At 39.3% G+C, this 23,284-nt stretch overlaps 1 protein-coding gene across 1 annotated transcript in view; it reads right to left on the bottom strand.

Annotated features, from left to right (window-relative positions):
• The window catches only part of TMX4 (thioredoxin related transmembrane protein 4), a 43,247-nt gene that overhangs the window by 5,604 nt on the left and 14,359 nt on the right, over window positions 1-23,284 (bottom strand). The window contains exons 3-7 of the mRNA XM_059039238.2: window positions 20,600-20,645; window positions 18,833-18,961; window positions 12,026-12,071; window positions 5,182-5,283; window positions 503-566 (exon numbers count right to left, since the gene is read on the bottom strand). Coding sequence (XP_058895221.1) covers window positions 503-566; window positions 5,182-5,283; window positions 12,026-12,071; window positions 18,833-18,961; window positions 20,600-20,645 — 387 coding nt within the window. The remainder of the gene's footprint in view (window positions 1-502; window positions 567-5,181; window positions 5,284-12,025; window positions 12,072-18,832; window positions 18,962-20,599; window positions 20,646-23,284) is intronic.

Here is a 23,284-nt window from a genome sequence, read left to right as displayed (position 1 = left end):
GTCGTGGAACTAAGAACCCACATGCCTCACTGCACAGCCAAAAAAAAAAAAAGAGCCTTCATGCAAACAATAGGAAAAAAGCATGGAAATCCAGGGGTATTTGGTCCCAGGAACAGTGTGAAATAGTGAAAGGATTTGGGGAGATGGCTTACAAAGGACTCAGGACAGTTCCTGGCACAGAGTAGATATTCAGTAAGTGTCAGTTCCCCTCCCTCCCTGCTCATTCCAGTTTCAATGAAGGAAAAGATGTCAACGGATTAATGAGGGGCAAACAATTCAAGGGAAAAAGCAATTGCCAAAATGAAATGTTCCTTAATTTAAGAGAGGAGAAAAAAAGAATTTTGCTCAACTCTATCTAGAGAACATATTTCAAAGGAATTTTGTAATGGTGATGGTTTGGCCACCTAGCAAATCAGGGGAAAAATCCACTATCTATATGAGCATGAAAGGGCACACCACAGAATTCCAAAAATACTCTATCTCATGAATCTGTCATACTTACCAGAACCTTCAGATAAATGCCTTGGAAGTGGGAGATAGAAACATTCTGATATGACCACCAAGACCTGGAGGGGAAAAAAGTGATTTCACAGTGAGTAGATAGGACATTTGTTACCAAACCACCTCAAACTTAGGTCCTGCTTCTATAACCAGACATTCATAGACAAATATCAATATACAGCAATTGGTCAAAAGTCCTCAAAAAAAGACAAGGGTATAATTAAGAATTTTCTATTTTTCAAATGTGATATAATGTAGGAAAACACTATTAACTTTAGAACAGGGGTCACAAAGTCAAATGTATACACACAGCCCACTAAAAATAGATGAATCAAGCAAGTGTACGAAAACAGACACTATCAGCCAAGACTAAAGTGATCTTTAAAAAAGAAAACATATTCTGACAAATAAAACTAGTCTGTACATGGGTTATCCCTCACCAGTGGGTAACCCCGATTGCGTGGAAGAATACTTCAGCGTGTAGAATTCTTGAGAGTCCTATAAGAAATTACTACATGGACAAACTGTGAGAAAACACTTCAGTGATGTGAACTAAATCCTATTTTAAACAGTGATTGACTGGCTTCACACCTCTGACCTTGAATGCAGCATTGAGTCACTTGCTACTTACTATAAACATGCTGTTTCCCTTGATAAACCACAAGCTCCCAAGAGGAAGGTTCATTCTAGTCCATGTTCCAGGCCTGGATGGTGTGGGCCGTGGTGATGAAACTGACAGGACGACGTGTGAATCGGGACCAAGTCAGCGGGAGCCCCTCGCTCTCTACACCCCCCCCCCCATGTCCTCCCCTACACAGTGCACAACACAGAGAAGCCAGCACAGGAGGAAGCTGCCCACTGAGAAGGGCTTCACAGTTCTTCTTGTACCTAGCTAACTCCTGGAGTTCACCTACACTTTGAACAACTGTCCAGTCTTTAAAATAGGAATAGTACTTCATAAATATGTTTTTAAGGGGCTCTAAAATGTTAAAAACCCGAAGTCATCATCCTTTTGATTCAATTTTATAAACATCAAATGAGAACCTCACTTTATTACCATCTGTTTATTCATTTATTACTTTACTTAATATTTGGCTCATTAGGTTCAAGATATCATGTTACCTTCTGAGGGGAAGGGTTAAAAAAGAGAAAAAAATGGCAGTTTAATTATAAAGCAATATGGAACAGGGGCCTCATAAAAAATGAAGAAAGCTCTTTGATAGATACTTAAGAGATAACAGAGATTACAACCAGTTATGTGTGTGGGGAAGCCTCTAGAATGACCACTTGAAAGGTGGCATTTAGGGTCCTGGACATGGTCAGGAGTGGAAGGGCAGCAGCAGCTATCTGGCTCTTGTAAGCGACACCGAACTGGACCACAGGGGCTCTTGGATCCAGAGAAAGGCCTAAATGCCAGGCTGAGGAGACTCATGTGCTGGGCTGGGCAGTGTTCCTCCTTGGGAAGGAACAAGCTCCAAGCCATCAAACTGATTTGAACAGCAAAGAGGAAAACATTTCCATCTGAAAAGACTGAGGTTGAAAACCTATTACTAATATGACAGTCACTTGCTTATAGAAGCTATTCACTGGACATAATATTCTTTGTGACTTTTTGTTTTTTCCTTTTGGCTTTCTAAATACCAACTGGAGGGGAAATTTTTGGTCCTGACATATTGCAAGGGAAAGAAGAAACACCTGCCAGTGACAAATAATTGGCATTTACAACAAAGCCTGGGAGGGAGTAAGTCCCACCTGCGAGATACCTGGGCCATCTACAGCACTAGGTAAGGGGGCCTAGCAAAGACTTATGGGACACCAGCCTCAATCTTGTCAGCTGTGTGACCCTGGGCAAGTCACTTAACTGTTCTCTCCCTTGCACTTTCTCTTGAAAGGACAGGCTTGGGACTAGTCTATCACTAAGGGCTGTTTTATGTCTCTAAGAGTACATAATTCCATTATACTGTCTTCCTTCCCAGAAATTGGGAGGAAAACCCTCTCATTCTATCAGTTCAGGATCTATTTTCCAGTCTCAAGAACCACTCCCTTGGGATGAGTCACTTTCTGAGCCACTAAGAATGGCACTGTTTAAAAACAGGGTCTATATAGGATTGGTGTCCTCATCTTCATCTTCCCATGCATGGTTAGATTTTCAGGTTTCAGCTTAGCAGATAGCCAGGCATCTAAAACAGGAGAGTAGATGGATTTGCCATCTTTCACAGGAAAGATGAAACCTTCTTCCACTAGGAACTGGTCAGCAGCATGTAGAAAAATAGTCCACCCAAGCTGCAAAATCCAGACAGTGTCTACACATACCAACCAAAATGGAGACCAGATAATAGAGGCAAAAGATTGCTACCTGTGTTTCGCATTGCTTTTCTGCCTGTCTACAGCTTTGCTATCTTCCATCCTTCAAAGCAGAGTTGCTGATGTCAAAAAATGATGCGGCCTGAGTGATTTGATACACAGACTATGCACTTAAGGATCTTTCCATATTGGTTTAAAATGCAAAATATATACTTGATTTCTAAAACTGAGCCCTTTGTTTACATGTGAAAAATAACATTTAGTAAAATATTTCAACCACTAGGCTCAATCAAGACAGCAAACAAAAATCAAAGTAGCAGCCTTGTTTTGACTTCCCATCTTTTAAAATTAAGGAAAAATTAGAAATGTAATAGTCAGGCTTATGGGGAACAATGACTTGATCAGGAAATCACTTCGCTATGGAAAACATCCTGCCCCTTCTGGCCACTGCATAAGTTAAACTCCATAAAGACTCATAGAGGGAAGGAAACCCTCCAAGGTCACCAAGACCAAGTTTCACATAACTGCACTCTGGGCCTTGCTTTCAGCCCCCAGTTAATGGCAAAGGTGACACAGAGCAATGAACTGCTCACCTGGAGACCTCATTGAAGGCAAAAATTCTAGCTGTTGTGTTTCTTTTAACACGTTACAGTTGTAGAAAAGGCATTTTGAGCAGAGACGTGTTTGCTATTTTATGGAAATGTATTAACAGAAAATGTATGAGTCTATTACTGCTTTGAAATTATTATTTCCTTAAATAACGTTCTCTTCCCAACTTCTTATGAAGGAACAGTAATCTCTATCACTTAGTCACTTGAATAGTCTAGAATCAACTCTTCTTTCTCCAGGTCAAGCCTCTAATAACCTTCCTACACTGATTATTTGACTCTAAGTTTCCAAATAACTTAGGGCTTAGGCAGGCCTGACTTCTTGGACTTACAGTCAACCTCAAAAGTAAAATTCTAAAACTCTTTATGTGAGAGGAGTTTTCAGTGCTCTTCCAATAGGCCCATACTCAAACTACATTCTCCATAACTCCATCTCAGAATCGCCCAGATCTCATACTGTTCCCCCTACAGAAGCCTCACACTCATGCAGCTCCAGAGTAGACGGTAGATGGGAGAAGCACATTTATATCCAAAGTCAAAGTTATATCCAAAGTCAAATCATTTTAGGCCAGAGCATTAGGGAAATGTTAATTAGCAGTAAGATTAATGCGGCAAAATGGAATATACCTAGGACCTAATGAATGACATATCTAAGTTCTATCCCCACCCATGAAGTTAACATCAGCAATCAAATGACAAATATAAAACATAATATGAAGTAAGCATGTTCATGGCAAAATAAAATCGAGCTTCCTTGGTTCCTTGGAATATGACTTTGTGGTACCAAGTTGCGACTTGCTATGATGGCAACTGCTAACATTTTAAGCTTATTTTTTAAAAGACCTTGCAAAAGAGCTGAAATACATTACAAAATTTAAGGATAGACTTTAAGACAATCTTATCTAAAGGGCTGTCCTTTTTATACAAATTTTTAGTGATCATCAATTAGTCCTATCATACAGTGTTTAAGGGCTATGTGATTAGTATATAGCATAGTAATTTTTATGAACTTCTTAGACTTTAAAGCTCAAACTGATCAAGTGTAGGTAAAGAGAAAGATTTCAAAAATATATACAACCAAGAGTAAAACATGCCCAAACATTTATAGTTGCCTATATAGTTAAGTAAATAAATGCATTATTCCAACACTTACCTAAAACTCTAGGGAGAAAATACACACATACCTAATGGATAGTAATTTTCATATCCAAAGAAGACATAGTGATGTGGTTTGCATCTTATTTTTTCACACACTAGTGATTGTGTTTTTTATCCACATTATCTTACACACTCCACCTTGGGAAAACTGCAGTGTATGTATAAGCAGCTGGTGAGTTTAGAGGTTCAATTTGAGTATACGAACAGGAAAAATCATCTTGTTCACCCGAGGAACAAATTCACAGCTTTGGCCTTATCACCACGGTGTGCTAATCAAGTAGGCAATTTGTGAATTCACAGCTGACTCAGTTGTCTTGGAAACTGACTATGAATTCAAGTAAGTCTCTCTTCATCACTGCCTATATTTTGAGTAGCACATGACTTCAGAATATTTAAGGGAGAGGATTAGGCAATAATAATTTAATGAATTTTCTAGTATTTCTCAAATTTCCATTGAAAGCAGTATCAAACAAGCAAATATTATTTAACTGCTTAGATGACACACAAAATGATGTTTGTTTATGAGCTTTTTCTTTCTTGGCTGCTTTCCAGTTTTGCATGAAACCAACTGGCTTTAAAGGCAAGAAAAAAGATTGACATTATCTCTTACCAGACCCATGAAAAGGCCAAAAATCAAGGTGGCTATGATGAAAAAGACATAAGAACACCAAGCAGGAACTCCAAGGGTCACTGTGAAATAGTTGTGAAGATGCTGTAATCAGAAGAAAAAAGTAAAAAAATATATTTATAATGAGGACTAAGAATGTTTGAATCTCCCTCTTTACCTATAACTTGTCTGCAAATTGTTTCTACTTATATGAGCTCCCACAAAGGTTGTCCAGCAGTTTATGCATCTATATGATTCTTCAAGAACAAGTCAAATTTTACAACACTGAGACTCTGAGAGTAATAATCAAGGTCATATCTAGTAAGAGTTATACTTCCTTGAAGTTCATGATCAAACAGAACTCTGGTAGAATTGGTTACCTAGTCCCTTCTTCCATCCTGAGATTTTTTTGGTCGCTCTGCCCTAATAATTTATAACCTTAATTTTTACTCATAATATGGCATCCATAAAAAATTAAACTTCTTGGGCCTTTACCAATTTTTAAGTAGAGCTAAATTACTACTTACGGGAGCATCAACCATTTAAAATGTCTCTGTGCTTCCAGTTTCTAATCAGACTCTTATTGCTCTACCCTCACCCATCCTTAACAACTTTCCTAATTACCATAAAACCTGAATGTAATAATAGAAGAAACTTTCCAGTTAATTCATTATGAACAAATAAGATTTCATCAGTCTTCAAATAGTGCACATCCCTTCTTGTTTACTGTCCCCTGGGACTCTATTTGACGCCAAACACTAAAAAGTAAGTGAGGAGATACAATCTTAGCTAGAAATTATTTACATGCTAAGTCATACAGGAATTACAGATACAAACCTGCTAGTCTGGAGTCAAAGCACATTTATATATGGACTTGCAAGAGCCATGCTGCCTCATGATGGCTTTGTGATCATCTATTTTAGGCACTTACAGCTTCACATTCACTAAAAAACCAATAGTTTTATGATTTTGTTATCTCTATAGATAGTTTTATCTATAAAATTACTGGGCACAGGATGAAATGGCTCCAAGCTAAATGCCACCAGCAAGCAGACATAGTGACTGAATGACTTGCCTAGAACTGATAAGGTTGATGAAAATGAGGCCAAGATTCTAATTTAATATTTCTCAAAACCTAAGTTACTTGACTATCTCCCATTGGTTTCTCAGTTTATAACTGTCAATACAATTAAATAATATAATTTATTCTGGCTTAATTCAGAATAATAAACAAAAAAGCTTGTTAACTGATCTAGAATAATCTGAGCTCTCTTCTCTCCAATTTTTTACTCAGCAGTAGAGATATACCTAAAGACTCATCAAGTTTTAAAATACACATAATCAGTGTTCAATAAATATTTATTGGACTTGAGGATATGGGGAGGGGGAAGGGTAAGCTGTGACGAAGTGAGAGAGTGGCAGGGACATATACACACTAACAAATGTAAATTAGATAGCTAGTGGGAAGCTGCAGCATAGCACAGGGAGTTCACCACTGTGTTTTGTGACCACCTGGAGGGGTGGGATAGGGAGGGTGGGAGGGAGGGTGACACAAGAGGGAAGAGATATGGGAACATATGTATATGTATAACTGATTCACTTTGTTGTAAAGCAGAAACTAACATACCATTGTAAAGCAATTATACTCCAAAAAAGATGTTAAAAAAAAAGAAAAAAAAATATTTATTGAATAAGGAAAAGATACTAGCAAATCCTTAAACTATTCATAAGAAATACAAACAACTCTTGATTTGAAAAACTGTCATCTGTCCTCTGTTGATGGCACTGGTCGTCACTCTGTCTTCAGCCAGGGCAATTATTTATTAAGAATAATCTAGTATTCTGCAGCCCAAGTAGGCAAGAGGTATTTGGGATACAAAAGGTTGTTTCATTCAAACTCTGTTCAATGGAAATTTTAAGATGCACTGCACGGTTCTCTACTTTAGGAAATTTTGTATATTGAACATAGTTTATTTACGCTTTTCTTGATTATTCAATGTCATCATCAAGATTAAACTGTGAAATGTGCCAAAGAATTAGAAGACATGGAAAGCCAGTATTCCTTTGTGCTGACCCATGGATGTATGAATTCTGGAACTTGCTTTATAAGTAATATCTGCCCATATAGTTGGAATGAATAACAGCATCCAGTTATAAGTCCTGGACAGTGTTGTGCCCTTTTGCAAAATAAATGATTTAAGAAACCCTCAAGAAATTTTCTAAGTTATTTTCTAGGATTCAGTAAATTGTGTGCCTTTGAATCACTGCATTCTGAGTCACAGTCTTAGTGCTTTCAAAAACATCCTCTTATTATAATAGGTTCCACTTCAATTTTCTTGTATCAACTTACTCTTTAAAGGATTTACTTGAGCTTCTTAGAGAAACTCTGCCATCTTGTGGTCTTTTTAGGTGATTATTACTAAAGCCTCATTAATCAAGTTGTGCTTTCACAACTGCAGCCACAAATCTTTACCTGTTTACTTTGTCTGAGTCCACGATGGTTTCAGAGTACCTTTAAGAGTATTAGGGTTCCTGGCACTAGGCACTTGAAGTTTTGCTGTATATATGTTTCCAAGTAATAACTGATTAAAACTGATCTAGTTCAATTTTAGATTTCTGTGTTTTCTTTCGTTGCCAGGCAAAGTAACAGTTTTCACTTGTGGAAAATACTGACCTAGTTCAATATTATATGTGCTCATTACAAGGAAGCATCCTGTCATTTACTTACGCACGAAAATGTCGCCTGCTGGGCCCAATACCTTATACTTTTGCAATAGGTGACTGAATTAGAGCTAATTTTTGGCTACATACATTTTGGCTACATACATTTGATTGAGAGAATTAAATGCAGAATAAATGAGAAGAACATTCCAACCAGTGGTCAGATGGATTTAAGGAATGGAGCCAGGCCAAGGCATCCAGGGGTCAGAGATGGCGCCTCCCCTCCCCAGGGAGGCCAGCACGCTCTCTGGGATCTGAACTACTGCAGGTCAGGTTAAATCCCGCCCAAGGGCACCACCCATCCAGCCCAGCATTGCAGTCTCATTCAGAGCTAGGATGGCCCCAAAGGACAGAAAGCCTTTTGAATTTAAATCCCATCTGCCTCACAGGATATACCCTGAGGAGTTTGGAGATCCTTAAACCCCTTTCAGACATAGATTAGAATCCTCAAAATATCCTTCCCGTGTGGGAGTAGCTCAGAAAGCCTTCTCCAGTGATCGCCAAGGGCTCACTTCCCCTTCTCTGTTCTACCCTCTCAACACCTCCAACAAGACACAAATCTGCAGCCTCTTGTAGGCTCGAGGGGAGGTAACTTGTGGATGGGCACCATCTCACTGTAATATGGTTCCAGATATTTTTACAAACAACAAAAAATCCAAAAACAGTAAGAGAAGAGATACCACCATCTAAAACACAGGGGGATGTTTTAGAGTTTTAAAATTCACTCTGGTTATTCTCCAGTCTAAACATTCATGGCCTTTAATTCTCATCATGGATATTTATAAAGCATTAAATCTTCTCCAACACAGTATCTTCGCAAGATTGTAGCACACCTTATTGTAACAAAAATTTGCCAAACGCCTGCATCTTTTCATAACAACAGTAACACTGAGGAGAGGTATTAACTTACATCCTATATTAGCTCAGTAAGCAGCACAAAATTCAACAAATAAAGTAATGCTTAAATACATTCAAATGCTAAACCTAGTTAACAAAAGTACACATTGTACAACTCTCATAAAACCCTATTTCAATCCTATCAACCGTGGTTAAAAAAATAAGTGAAAAAAGATAAAGTATTCCTTGTTGTCTAATCAGCGGAAAAAGTTAAATAATGATGACAACAATGATTAATGAATATAAGTAACAAAAAAGTTCTCAAGTACATGATAGGTACCAGGTTCTATGCTAAGCACAGAACTGTCTATGGCAGGGAAAACAAATGGGTTGGGAAACATACAGCAGGTGGAATAGCAACCCATCCACGGGACACTGTTGCTGAGAAAAGACTGACTCCTATCTGTCTATGCATCCACAAAAATCTCAGTATGGTAAAAGAGACTGTGGATTGGCCATCAACAATCTTGCCTCACTGGCATTAGCCCCTCCACATCTTTCTTTCTTCCCTGTTTTTACCTTCTTCCTCAGTCTTTACACTCTTTTAGTTCCAGTGCTGTGTTTCTTCTGTTCACTGTTAATATAGCTGAACTACAGTTTTATATTATCTAGACTTGAGTTAAAGATTATGTTCCCCACAATTACATACTCAACATTGATGTGAGGATCTTGGGCATGGGAGAAGAACCAGCTAAATAAGCTAACTGAGCAGCCAGGTGGTCAGCTAGGAGAACGGGTTTGGTAAGTATCAGTAGTTCTATAAGGACAACAAGGCAAACTATAGCTAGAGGTTGCAGAGGGAATCAGACTGACGCATAGCCAAGGATTGGGTCACGCCAGGCCAGCGATCATACCCTCTGAATAAGAGGACAAGGGCTGAATTCTGAAAACACAGCTGGTGAGAGCCCTTCCCAGAGATTTGATGAAAGGCTGGGGACTTGTTTCTAAGAATAAAAGAAATTACAGAAGTTTGTCAAGAGGCTTGAGGAAACCAGATACCAATACAGAGTAATATCAGATTTCTATTATAGATATTTAAGGTAATGTGTACACATATGAGGAGACTAACATAACCTACAAACCTACCATTTATATTCTTTTAGTCATGTACATCTCCACCCTGCCCCCCACCACACATACACAGACAATCTACAATCAGGGCAAATGTATTAGTGACCCCAATAAATATAAATGGACTAAATTTATCAGTGAAAAGAATTACTTCTTGCTATATGCTTTTTAAAAGATTCACTTAAAACATAACAAAAAGGCTGAAAGTAGAAAAAAATATCCCAGGTATGCACCAACCAGAAAGAAAAAATATGGTATTAATATTAGACAAAATGACCTAAAAGAACGTAAAATACAATTGCTGTGTGTCAAATTCTACAGTTTATCTTATAAAATTGTATTTTTTGTTCTTTTAAAAAATATCTGGAAAGTCTAAATATACGTATATATAAAATATATAAATATCATATATACTTTACTTCTCAATCCTAATAAGAACATCTTAATTGGTTACTCAGAGATGGATCATATTCTATTCTCCAAATGGCCTTTTCTCTGAAGTCCAATGCATCCACACAGAATCCATCCATGCTGCCCAAGGCTGTGCACTGTGCCTACAAAGATAAAACATCAACTCCTGGCCTCGATGTGCTCTAAATGCCACACATTGTAATCATTTGCATGACATGATGAAAAACTGCAACTCCTTGTTTATCAGCCAAGCTATAAGAAGTCTGAGCAATCATTTATTTTCCCTGGTACTATCTTTGAAAATAAAACTACTCTTTAACAATGTGTGAAGGTCACAATCAGCTTCCATCTAAGCTCTTCTTAACCCTCAGAACAAATTCATCTCTTGACCTGCAGTTATAATAGATTCTGTACTAAAATCTTGATGATGATTCCTCACACTTATTAAATTATCCTCTTGGATTAGACATTATATGGCTATAAGGTTTTCAGACAGCTATCAGAATATATGACTCCATTAGCCTTTAGTGTCAAAATACTGCAATAGGCTGAATCCCTTACTCTCAGTTCCTGGTGTGCAATTCATAATTCTCAACCTTTGAATAAACTTCTTGCCAATATTATGAAAATATCAGAAGAAAACCATATGAAATTCAAACTATTTGAAAGGGGAAAAACACTAGTTATTGTTTAATATGATATACAAATGTCAAAAAAACCAGTTAACAAATCTTAACCAAAAAAGACTGAATCTAAGTCACCAATTTGCTCTCTGTTTTAAAAAACAAACAAAAAAACCCTAAAGTAGGTATCTCACAAGGCAGGAAATATAATACAACTGAGAAACTGGGACACAAAAATTTGTTCTTAAATTTCCCTAAACATACAGTAATATGCATGAAAAACAGAGTCTTCATGAGCTCCCTGAACATTAAGTTCCAAATATGATGCATGACCTATAATCATAGCTTAGAAAAGACAAATATAGGGAGGGACTCACTTCTAAAGATCTTTTGAAATACTTTAAGGATATATATTTAATTCCACAGCAATTTTGTCAAATCTGGTAGGATTTATTAGTTCACCCTACATGTAAAGAGGAGCAAAAGCTTATGTGATACATTCAAGATTATGTAACAGTTCAACATTTTAACCTAAATAAGTTCTAAGCCATTGCAAGGTCTCAGTGAAATGGTACAATCACACATATCAGGGGCTCTCTTCCTTAAAGGGCCACATCATAAATATTTTAGGCTTGTGGGCCATATGATCCCCATCACAACTACTCGTCTCTACCACTGTAGTGTGAAAGCAGTCACAGAATACAGTAAGTGCATGTGACTGTGTTCCAACAAAACTTTATTTACCAGAAAGGGTGGCCCGTACCGCCCACAAGTTGGCTGATCCCTGACAAATCTTTGATCTGTAGGGAGATTACAACAATGGGAAAATAAGATGAAGAGAAACCACATAAGCTCTTTCAGCTTTGTTAAAAGGATTCATTACCGATCTAAGAAAATATGACTTTGACACAGTAGTTACAGGTCTCTGTCCAATTTATGTCCTTAGAAGGACACAAAGACACATGTCCACTGTGACCCCATGTAAGAGTAGTTGTGTGGCTTAGAAAGAAAATGGAAATTATAAAACCATTTATAAGTGTTTATTTTCCAATTATTTAGAAGCTACCTTCTCACTCTTAAAAAACCCCTCTGCCAATATAATAATAAAGGGCATATTTACTCACCCATATCTTGCCAGAGATGCTAAAAAGACCAGCCATTCCAGACATCCTAAAAAAATAAAGAGGAGGAGAACCACTGGTGATATATGGTATTAAAAAAAAACAAACACAAGATTCAAGTTACAAGGACTACTCCTCCTCCAATTCTTGCAATACATTGTCCTCTCTCCTGGATTCACTTCCATCCTTACAGGGCTTAGACCCCATGGTCACCATATGAATTACTCTGCTGTAAATACGGGCAAGTCCCTGATCCTTTCTCCCTGAATGGTGCATGCCTGGCGAAATCCCTAACCCTGAGCAGCTGAATGTCTCTGGGGAAAAATCGCGATCTCCCCTCACAGTCACAAACCTCAGTGAACACTCAATACGGCCCAGTCCCACTGTAATCTTTTAGGTTCTTACCTGAGATGATAGCTCATATCCTTTTCTCCCCCTTCAAACTATACACACCCTACCCTCCCCATGCACTCTCAGCTAACAAACACTCTTTGTCTGTCACTGCGAAATCAGAAGCCATTATGTGATCTCTCTTATCTTCCCAGCAGCAAATCTGAGCCTGGTGTACAACTGCAACCACCTTCTCCTATTGCAACAGAGAAAGTCTACCTGCCTGACCACAGTCCAAACCCTCCACTCGTGCCTTGGACCCCATCCCTTCTGTCTTGCTAATGACTTGGTTTTTCCTGTCATCCCATTTCCTGAATCAGCAATTTCTCCCTCTCTGCTGGATCATTTTCATCTGCTTGAAAACATGTTCTACCCTCTCTCATCTTTTGAAAAGAGCATCACTGGACCTCAGGTGACCCTCCAGCTTAGCTTCACAAACCTCTCCAAAGAGAAGCCTACGCTTGCTGCTGCTTCTTCCTCACCGTATCTTTAACCCATTCAGATCTGGCTTCCATCCTCACTACTGCACTATCACTCCTTGTCAAGGCCACAATGACATCGCATTGCTTCACTCAATGTCTTTGTCTCAGACTTGATCTCCCTTAACCCCTTGGTAGGGACACGAGTGACTATTCCCTCCTTCTTGAGCACCTTTTACTTGGCTTCTAGGAAACTGTGTACCCTTGCCTGTCCTCCTGCCTCACTGGTACTCATTTTCAATTTCCTTTTGCTGACTCCTTCTCTACCCAACTTCTTAACTTTGGAGTGTCCTGTGGCTCAGGCCCAAGCACTTTTCTTTTTCTCTCTCTAGGTGATCCCCTTCCTTCTAAAACTTAAAATACCATCTATATGCCTTGTATTTGTGTTCCTGAATTCTCCATGGAGACCCAGCTCCATGCATCCAACTTGACAGCTCTACAAAGAAGTCTGCATCTCAAACTTTACATGTCCAACACTGAACCCTTTATTTTCTCTTGCTCAAATCAGTAACTGGTACCAAGACCATCAAGTTCTCAAACCAGAAACCAAGGAGTTGTGTGTGTGTGTGTGTGTGTGTGTGTGTGTGTGTGAATCTTCCCTCTCCTTCACCTGAGCAGTCTATCTTTAAAACATATTTTATTTTTAACAGTAAAACAATTATTAAAACATTTTACTATATTTACATCAAATTTACAAATTTAAATTTACAAATCTAAATTTCATTTAAAAGTATCAATTGATAGTGGTGTTGGATTCACATTAGCAATCACTGCATGATCAAAGAGAGTGCTTTCCTTTGCTTTATTTCACAGTTATTTTTATTGAGTTAACTACTCAAGTTTCAGACTGCTTTATTTTTTTTCTCCAGGTATGCTCCTTTCTTTAGGGCTCCTAAAGCTTCAAACAGTTGTTCCTTCCTATCTTTAAACTCAGTCCTGTCTCAGTTTAACTTAACATCTATTAGCAGACATTGATTTCAATATTATTCTTCTTAGCTATTATTATGACATACAGGGAAACAAAAGAGGCATCAAAGAAGCTTAACATTTACAAAGTGTTTCTTATTTATTAGGGGCCATGATTAGCACTGAATCTCAGTCTTCAGGGAAGAGCTGGGAAAGTGAGAACTGATCTCATCTTCCATTTAGAGACTAAAAAGCCTACTGTAAGTGGGCTCTGAGTGATCCTAAGTTTAATCACTTGGTTAACCAGTGATTGAGACAGACCACTCCAGTGGAAATGGAGTTTTCCTTGGTAATGGGTAGGTCATTTGTGGGGTGATATGTTGGCACCATACGAATACCCATTACCCCACAATCTTCTGCCCAAGAGTTTTACAAGTATTGATGACAATGGCCCTGGTTGGCCATCATGCTACTTTCATTCATCCACTCCACACGATTCCTGTAACATTTAATAAACTGTAATATTATACTTATGTTCGGTATTCGGAAGGCATCTGAAGTTGTATGGCACTTAATTTAAAAGGCTTTAAAGGCCTGTTCAGCAGTCACTTGTTAACAGGAGAACTATAATTTTATTAGCACCAGCTTCCAAGTCTGTAGTAGTTCCCAACTTTGGCTGCTCCTCAGGAAAACGAGGCTGCCCCACCAGTACCAGTGTAATCAGAGTCTCTAGGATGGCAGCCAGCTGTCAGTAGTCCTCAAAAGTCCACAGGTGATTCCCCTGGACAAGCAAGGATGTGAACCACTGCTCTCAATCATAGTAATGGCATTTCTTACCACTTCAAATTCAGAAAGGTAGAGTTTTGGCACATCAATAAGCTGACGTTACAGTTCTCTGAAAGTGTGAAGAAAGTGCAACACTGTCAGTTTTCTCTAGAAAACTAGTGCTCTTGAAACTCATAATTCCTTAAGAAGAATCCAACATCACAGACGTTAAGCCACACCGCATGATTTTGGGGAAATCGAGTCCAGAATAAGGCATGTTTTCTGCCCAGTTCCCAAAGAGATCACATTAATATTGTATAAGTGATTAACAAGGGCCCAGACCTAGAATCCACGACAAAGAAATGAAGCTGATAATTTGGTGGAGGGAGCAGAGACGGCAGCACCCTAATTTTGCCTACGGGGACCAAAAGTGGCCTTAAGTAAGTTTCCCTCAGAGAAGAAATTGACATCATCATGAAATACTAATGATACTCAGATATTTCAAAGCTATCCCTAAGCCATATTTTTCAACCAGAAATTTACTGCATTTCCCAAACTACACAAAAGTAAGTTTCAAATAAGAGCCCAACCATCAGTCATGTCCATCCTTCTGGTAAAAGTCACACAAAAGGATAATGGAGAGAACATCTTCACAACAGTTACACGCTTCAAAACCACAAGCACCCAACCCAAGGGTATGTTAGCTAGAATTATGTAAGATTCACCTTTTAATCGTGTCCTGTGTCCTGCCAGGTCCAGTAAGGAGGGCTCTCACCCAGCTGGCAGGCCAGGTGTGACAGTCAAGCTCCTCCTTCCCCCACCCCCACCCCTGGCCCCCTGCCTACTGATGAATGTCCCTGAGGCTGAGCGGTGAGAGGTGAGGGCAGACAAAGTGGCCCAGGCGGGCAGCAGTAGGAAAGTCTTGTTTGTATGTTATAACAACGGCAGTGATGCTCACGACAATGGGGCTGCTCAAGCTCAAACCGTGTCAACAATGCGGATACAGAGCCTCAGCAAGACTGAAGACATGAGAATCTATTTGTTGGCCCTGAGTGGGCAGCAGCCGGAAAGTGAAAGTGCCGCTGGATCCCTCTCCCTCTCCTCTGCATTACATCTCCCATCTTACCTGGTCCATCACAAGGAGGGAGGCTGGGTCAAAGGGTGGCCCAGAGTGGCAGGGATGCCAGGAGGGCACAGAAGGAGCTCTGGGGTGAGGAGTGAAAAGAGAGAAAAGCCGCACAGGCACTCCAGCCACCAGCTGTCCAAGGTTCTCCAGGCCAGGCCAAACTACAAGTAGGGAAGCCCCGAGCAAGGGGAGCTGAGACCCGAACACGGTCAAAGTGAGGACTGCAAATGCTTAATCCCTCTGTCAGTCAAAGAAAAGCTGCTGTGTCTGCAGCCCCCATCACGAAGGAGGCCCAGCACATTATTGGATTCTGGGTACTGGAGAAAAATGCACGCCTCATTAAAGAGGTCTTGCCAATCACAAGGAAACAGAGCATCCATGGGTGCAGTTGCCTGGTCCTGGTATCTCAGTATGGCATGAAGGGGTGGCAGCTGCTCTTTGGGGGGAAATCTCTCTCACCACACCAACAGGGTCTGCATTTAGAGGCTCCCCTGAGTGCCCGAGGGAGCTCTCCTAAATGCCACCAGTGATGTGCACCACAGCACCGCCACTGGTCAACCTCAGCACCCACTCTACACAGCCACCAGTGGTGGCCCCGCTCAGCAGGCAAAACATAAGGCCATTCTCACCGCAATAGGATGAGGCCAACCTGCAATACTGACCTCAACTACGTCCCTCAGGAGGAAGTTAGAATCTTATTTCAGCCTATTATCTATTATAACCCGCCCAAAGCAGCTTAGAGCAACCTGCTAATTTTTGCCATCACCAATAATCTCAGGGGGAGAAAGGCAACCCCCACCCCGCTAGAGAGGCCACTCCCACTACCTGCAGCCCAAAAGGGCACAAGGCACTTCAGTTAGGTTTTGCAGCCCCCATTCCATTGGTCTGGGTGGGGTCAGATGGGTATAATGATAGGGTATTGTATTTATGATTTTTAAAAAGAGTTCTTACCTTTAACAGACACATACAAAAATGTAATAAAATGACACATTTGGTATCTGTTTCAAAACAACTGATTTAAAAAAGCTATAATTTGATGATCATTATAGGTGGGTAAAGGGTACACGGGGGTTATTGTACTATTTTCTGTACTTTTATGTATGTTCGAAAGTTTCCACAATAAAAAGTGAAAAAAAATTGAGTTCTTGTACAAAAATATAGAACAAAGTGGCTCATACCATTATTTGTGTATGATTCATACATGTTCCAAGCAAAATAACATGTTGCCTTAAAATACTACCGGAATATAATAAGGAAAAAATGCAAATGGATGAATTCCTAAAAATGCCACACATCCACTGGTAGCTACAATTTCCAAATTCAATACATCATTCTCAAGTTAAAAGGTAAACATTTTAAAAGGAAGGTCTGAAAAACATACATTTTTCAAAGGATCACCTGCAAGTTTAAGAATTAATCCAAGTTTTCTACATTCTCAGAACTCATAAAGTCTCAAAAATCGTGTGGATCAGTCCCTTTTCCAGCCCACTTTCCAACCTTCTGGAATATGAAACCCGTACACCATCCAGTGACACCTCCAATTAACAGCTGGGTTGCCACACTATACTTCTTGGCTGAAGGCCCAGATTCCTACCCAAACACCTTGAGCCACCATGGCTGCTTTTTAGCAAGGTCTGCAAGGTCCAGTGACTCAAAATTTCCCTCAAAGTCTCCTTAACTGGCTGCAGCCATTTTGGCAAGCTTGTCTCACGGTGACCCCTGCAGGGGCTCGGTGCGGTGGGACATGGAGTGGCAGGCGTGCTGCCACCGCATGAGATGGCTTCCAGCACGTGGGGCAGACGTTTAAAACATATTTTAGATCTACCCATTCTCTCCATCCCCACTACCACCACCCTGATCTGCACTGCCACCACTCCTGGGCTAGACTCTGAGACAGCCTTCTACCTGTCTCACCTCTCCACGTGGCCTTCTCCACTCTGCTCGCCGCGTGCGTTGCTAACATCCCAGCTCCTCACTGGCCACAGGCCTGCATGATCTGCTTCCTGCCCTCCTCGCTTTCTCAGTTTACACTACTCTCCCTCCCTTTCACCGGCCACCTTTCTGCTCCTCAACACACCAAGCTTTCTGATTTGGGGCCTGTGTGGATGCTATACCCGTTCCTGGGAACGTTCCTCCCCTGCTCGTCACCTGGCTGGGCCATGCTGTCTTTAGATCTCACTTGCAGTCCTCCCCTCAGGGTGACCTCTCCTAGACCCCATCTAATGCAGGGCCACGCTCCCACAGCTAGTCCCTGACTTAGTAAAGGTTTGTTTTTTGTTTTTTTTCTGAAGAGTCCTTATCTAGACTATGATTCTTTACATCCCTAGTTTTTTTCTTAATCTGTCTTACTTTAAGTCACCCGAGGAGAGCAGAGCGGTCATATCTGTCTTGCTCACTGCTGAACATCTAGCACCTGGAACAGTACCTGCATAAAATCAGTGCTCACATATTTGCAGAAGGAAATGCCAGAGGTGAGCTGCTTTTAGAATAAGCCATGTATTTCCTATAAATGCTACCAGATTACTTATTCCTGAAATATGGCATGATTTGACCCTATTTCAGCAGGGATATTTCTTACACTTATATATACTAATATAAAATTAATTACAAATATGACAATTCATTCAAAATTAAAACTGTGAAAAAGTTATTATGGCAGCCTTATCTGTCTCACCAAGCATTATACAGTTTGCCATTATGGCCAAAAGTTACCCCAGCAGTGTTCTGCTAGGCAGCCAAAGACACCATCAGTCTTATCTTCCACACAGATACATGAGCAATTCCTTCATGAACTATAATTCAAGAAACAGTTGCTCCTCTATCTTATGAATAATTTATAAGGAAGGATGGTAAATGGTATTCACCATATTTTGTAAAGAGGAAACAGGTGACATGGTGCAGAAGTTAGAGAGGATTTCTGTAACCCACATGAATCTGGGTACTTAATTCCCAGTATCCTAACAACCAGCTGAAACATATGTGGGTCACAAAACCAGAAACACAACATGGGCCAAGCATGGGCATGTGTAGTCTGGGTAACCAGAAGTGAATATGAAGAAAAATGTAGACTGTCAAGGTCTATGGGTTGTCAACTTGAGACCTTCTGTTCTACTAATAACACCTTGTCATTAAAAAACAAGTTACGTTAGAGAAGCCGGGGATTTCCAGCCAGTCAGAGGCTCAACTGACTGCCACTTCTTCTCTAAGATATAGTTCTGCAGGTCTTCGTAGATTCCTGGGCCACGGTAACGGCGGAATATCCCATCTTTTGCACTATAAATTATAAAAACAAATAGAAAATAAATCCATTAAAATATCGAGTACTACAGACAATGAAAATCAAAATAACTACTGGTTTTACATATGAACTCCACTCTGAATTTTAACTTGGCTCAAATGAAGAAAAAGAAATGTTATAGTTAGGTCTAAGTCAGAAAGCATGCATAAATACTTATCTAGTACAAATGAGGAATTCCAAAACAGAATGTATTAAATATTCTATTTTATTACTGCACAATTTGTGACTATAAGCAAAGTCCTTGGCACTGTCTAATCTGCCAAGTTACTTTTTTGCTACCAATTATTCTGATTTTTTCTCTTATAGCAGCAAAAGAGCAATTGTTATCAAGTTTTAAAAAATTGTATCCGCATTTCCAAATCTATGTCAGCCAAGTCCCTCCCCTGAAAATTAACAAAATGCCTCTTAGTCTCACATACGCCTTTGGTCTTCCCTCCCTCTCGCTTTCTTGCCAGTCAAGCTTCCTAGAGGAGGAGTCTACACTTGCTATTTTCTCCTCTTATATTACTCATTCAATACTCCTGCAGTCGGGGGTCCTGCTTCCATGACTCCACTGAAACTGCTCATATTGGAGGTCTCCAATGACTCTTGAGTGCCGCATCCATGGAGCACTTTTCTGCCATTTTTCCTGGGTGGGTCATTGGCACTGTCCACTACTGAGCCCCCCTTCCTTCCTCCCTTCCCTTGGCTTTTATGACATGAGCTCTCTGGACTTCTTCCTACTACTCTGTCCATCCCTTCTCATTTCCACACTCCATTTTCCTTTGCAGATGTCCTAATGGTGGTCAACTCAGGTTCTATCCTTGACCTGCTTCTCTTCCCATTGTACCTATTTCTCATTGTCCATATTTCTACTGTTATCTAAACCCTAGTATATATCTCTAGCCTAGATCTTTCTTAAGAGCTTTAGATCCTGAAATCAAACTATCACCTAAACTTCCCCATTTGGAATTAGCATAAACCCTTCACATTATCTTCTCTATTATGGCCTCTATCTTCCAATCTTCACCTTATTCTAATGGCTCCTCAAAAGCTTTCACTAGTTAAGAATGGCCCATTGGTAAGTCATCACAGGCTCCTTCTTCCTTATGGCTAATCAATCACCAGTTCCAATGATCCCATCTCCTAAGCATCTCCGGAATCCATCCCTGTCTTTCTCCTTCCCCCCATCACTACCTAAGCCTCTCTAGCCCCATCACCCAGGATGATCCAGCTGTACCCTATGGCCCAGCCACAGAGAACTAGTTACAGTTCTCTGAAGGTATCTCCTTTTCTCCTGGGCTTTTCCATGATACATCCTCTATCTGGAAAGGCCTTCTCTACCTTGCCTGCTTAACCTTTTCCTTCCTATCTATTAAGAATCATCCCATCTTTTACATCATCAGAAAAATCTTCTTTGACCTCCTCACATATTTGCTACCTGAAATTAGGTTCCTTTCTCTGCAGCACCCTGAGCATCCCTCTCTTCTAATCACTATCATTCAGTGCAGACCAGTCTTTCTCCCTTCAAATGCTAAGCTGCACGAGTGATGGTTATGGAAAACAACTTAGAATACTGGTACACATCTACTGATTTCTAATCTTTGCAAAACCAGAAAATTATTTGAACTTACTGAAAAAATGCTGGGAGGGTAGTGACAAAGAAGCGGCCACTCAAACCTATGAGAAGCATAGACAAAAACGTTACAAGTCAAACTCAGACTAAACCAAGCATCTAACTTAAGGTGCAAGAACAAGCAGCCTTGAGCTTGTTCTTACAACCACATTATTAAAATCTTTCCCATTACTGAATCACATTTACTATTTTTTTAAAATAAATTTTTACCCATTTTTATTTACCTAATACTTTCTAGTCACTGACCTACAACTTGCTTATCTTCAATGTGTTAAACTGGAGTTTTCTGGCTTGTGTAATACTTAGAATTATATGGTGGCTGAAAGGATAGGTTTTAGAGACATGCAATCTGGGTTAAACAACTAAATTCTCGGGCTTCCCTGGTGGCGCAGTGGTTGAGAATCCGCCTGCCGATGCAGGGGATACGGGTTCGTGCCCCAGTCCGGGAAGATCCCACATGCCGAGGAGCGGCTGGGCCCGTGAGCCATGGCCGCTGAGCCTGTGCGTCCGGAGCCTGTGCTCCGCAACGGGAGAGGCCACAACAATGAGAGGCCCTCGTACCACATAAAAAAAAAAAAAAAACCAAAACAAACAAACAAACAAAAAACTAAATTCTCCATTTACTAGCTCCTTAGATAAATTACTTAACCTTTCTGAGTCTTGGCTACCTCATCTATAAAATGGGGATATAAAAGCCTAACTGAATGTTCTGAAGTTATATTAGATCATTGTATCAAGTGTGTAGCACATAGTAAAGGACTCAATAAATAATAATAGGTATTATTACATCAGTCATACATTTAAAAAATAATAAGGAATATGAAATAATAAGTTATGTATAATCTTTGCACATTTATAAAATTTGCAAGTACTGTCAAGGGATTCTATGTACATTAAATAGATTTTTTTCAATTTGTGTTGGCAAACCTTTACTGAACACTAACTACATATCAATTGTTATCCCAGGTACACGTGAAGACAAAGATAAAGAAAACCCTTAGTCACTCAGCAAATATTTACTAAGCGCCTCCTTTGTTCCAGGACTGTGATAACTATTCAAGATATAGATAAACAAAAACAGTCTAGTGGAAGAGGGAAAAACTTAATCAAAATAATTACAACTATGACTGCAAACAGAGATTGATGATATTAAGGGGCATGCAACAAAAACCTGAATGATATAGGAGTAATGAGTATAATGCTCTTTAAATGTTTACAAATAAATAACGTTTATGTGGGCATCAAAAGTGAGTAAGCCTGGCTCTGGCAAAGAGAAGCAAAGCTGAAGGCTATCTCTGACCAGCGTCGAAAAATGAGACATTATTTTCACCTTTCTCATCACTTCTGCTTTTCCCATTGAAGAACAATCTGGACAAAATCAAATAGCTATTCAAATAAAGTGGCTCAAATTTTACATCTCTCCTGTCTCACTTGCAATTTGAAACACTGAAGCTTTATTTTTAATAACACAGGAAATTTGCTTATACCCATTCTATAAGTTAAACCTATTTGGTATAATAATTTATTAATTAATGATGAGTCTTCCCAAAAAACAAGTACTATTGTTTTCTGATATCAAACCAAGTAGACTCTAAAACATCCCTATGGCACTTAAAAGAAAAGATAGTATTCTGAAGGTAATAAAAATCAATTTACAAAAAGAAACATTTACTACATACACTTATCATTGTACATCTGGGGGGGTAAAAAAAAAGGTTGTACTGGCAGTTGCAAAAACACATGTGACCTGAGAAGTCCACTGAGGATTTAACAAGCATGTTCACCTCTAACGCTGTTTAGAAATACAGCCCAACAGGAGAACAAGGGTATCTTTTAATAAATTTCCAAAATTAAATTACTAGGGTTTGAAAAAGCATTGTTAATCCTAAACTATTATATGCTTTAAGCTTAAAATAATTATTGCAAACAGTTTCATCTCATTTCTCTCCTAGCTAGAGATTCTTATGACCATTCAAAAATTTTATCTAAGGAGTTATAGTATTAAGGAATTATGCTTTGTTTATATGGATGAATGAACAAACAAATAAAATCCCATCACTACCTCAAGTTTCTATTTAGATTTTATTTTTATCAGAATAAATAGGATTTCTAATAAATGTCAGGTATCACTGAAAGCAGTATTTTTAACTTGTTCTTTAATAATCCTTCATGTGATCTTGGTCATCATTGGCCATGGCAATAAATAAAAAATAAATAAATCTTAAAAGTAGTTCATAAAACATTAAATTATACAAAATCTTAAAAATAGTTCATAAAACGAAAAGACAACCCTCAGAATGGGAGAAAATATTTGCAAACGAATCAACAAAGGATTAATCTCCAAAATATATAAGCAGCTCATGCAGCTCAATATTAAAAAAACAAACAACCCAATCCAAAAATGGGCAGGAGACCTAAATAGGCATTTCTCCGAAGAAGATATACAGATGGCCAAGAGGCACATGAAAAGCTGCTCAACATCACTAATTATTAGAGAAATGCAAACCAAAATTACAATGAGGTATCACCTCACACCAGTTAGAATGGGAATCATCAGAAAATCTACAAACAACAAATGCTGGAGAGGGTATGGAGAGAAGGGAACCCTCTTGCACTGTTGGTGGGAATGTAAGTTCATACAGCCACTATGGAGAACAGTATGGAGGTTCCTTAAAACTAAAAA

This window comes from Kogia breviceps, chromosome 14, assembly GCF_026419965.1.
Source record: "Kogia breviceps isolate mKogBre1 chromosome 14, mKogBre1 haplotype 1, whole genome shotgun sequence".
Classification (NCBI taxonomy): domain Eukaryota; kingdom Metazoa; phylum Chordata; class Mammalia; order Artiodactyla; family Physeteridae; genus Kogia; species Kogia breviceps.
This window is presented reverse-complemented; position numbering and strand designations above follow the sequence as displayed.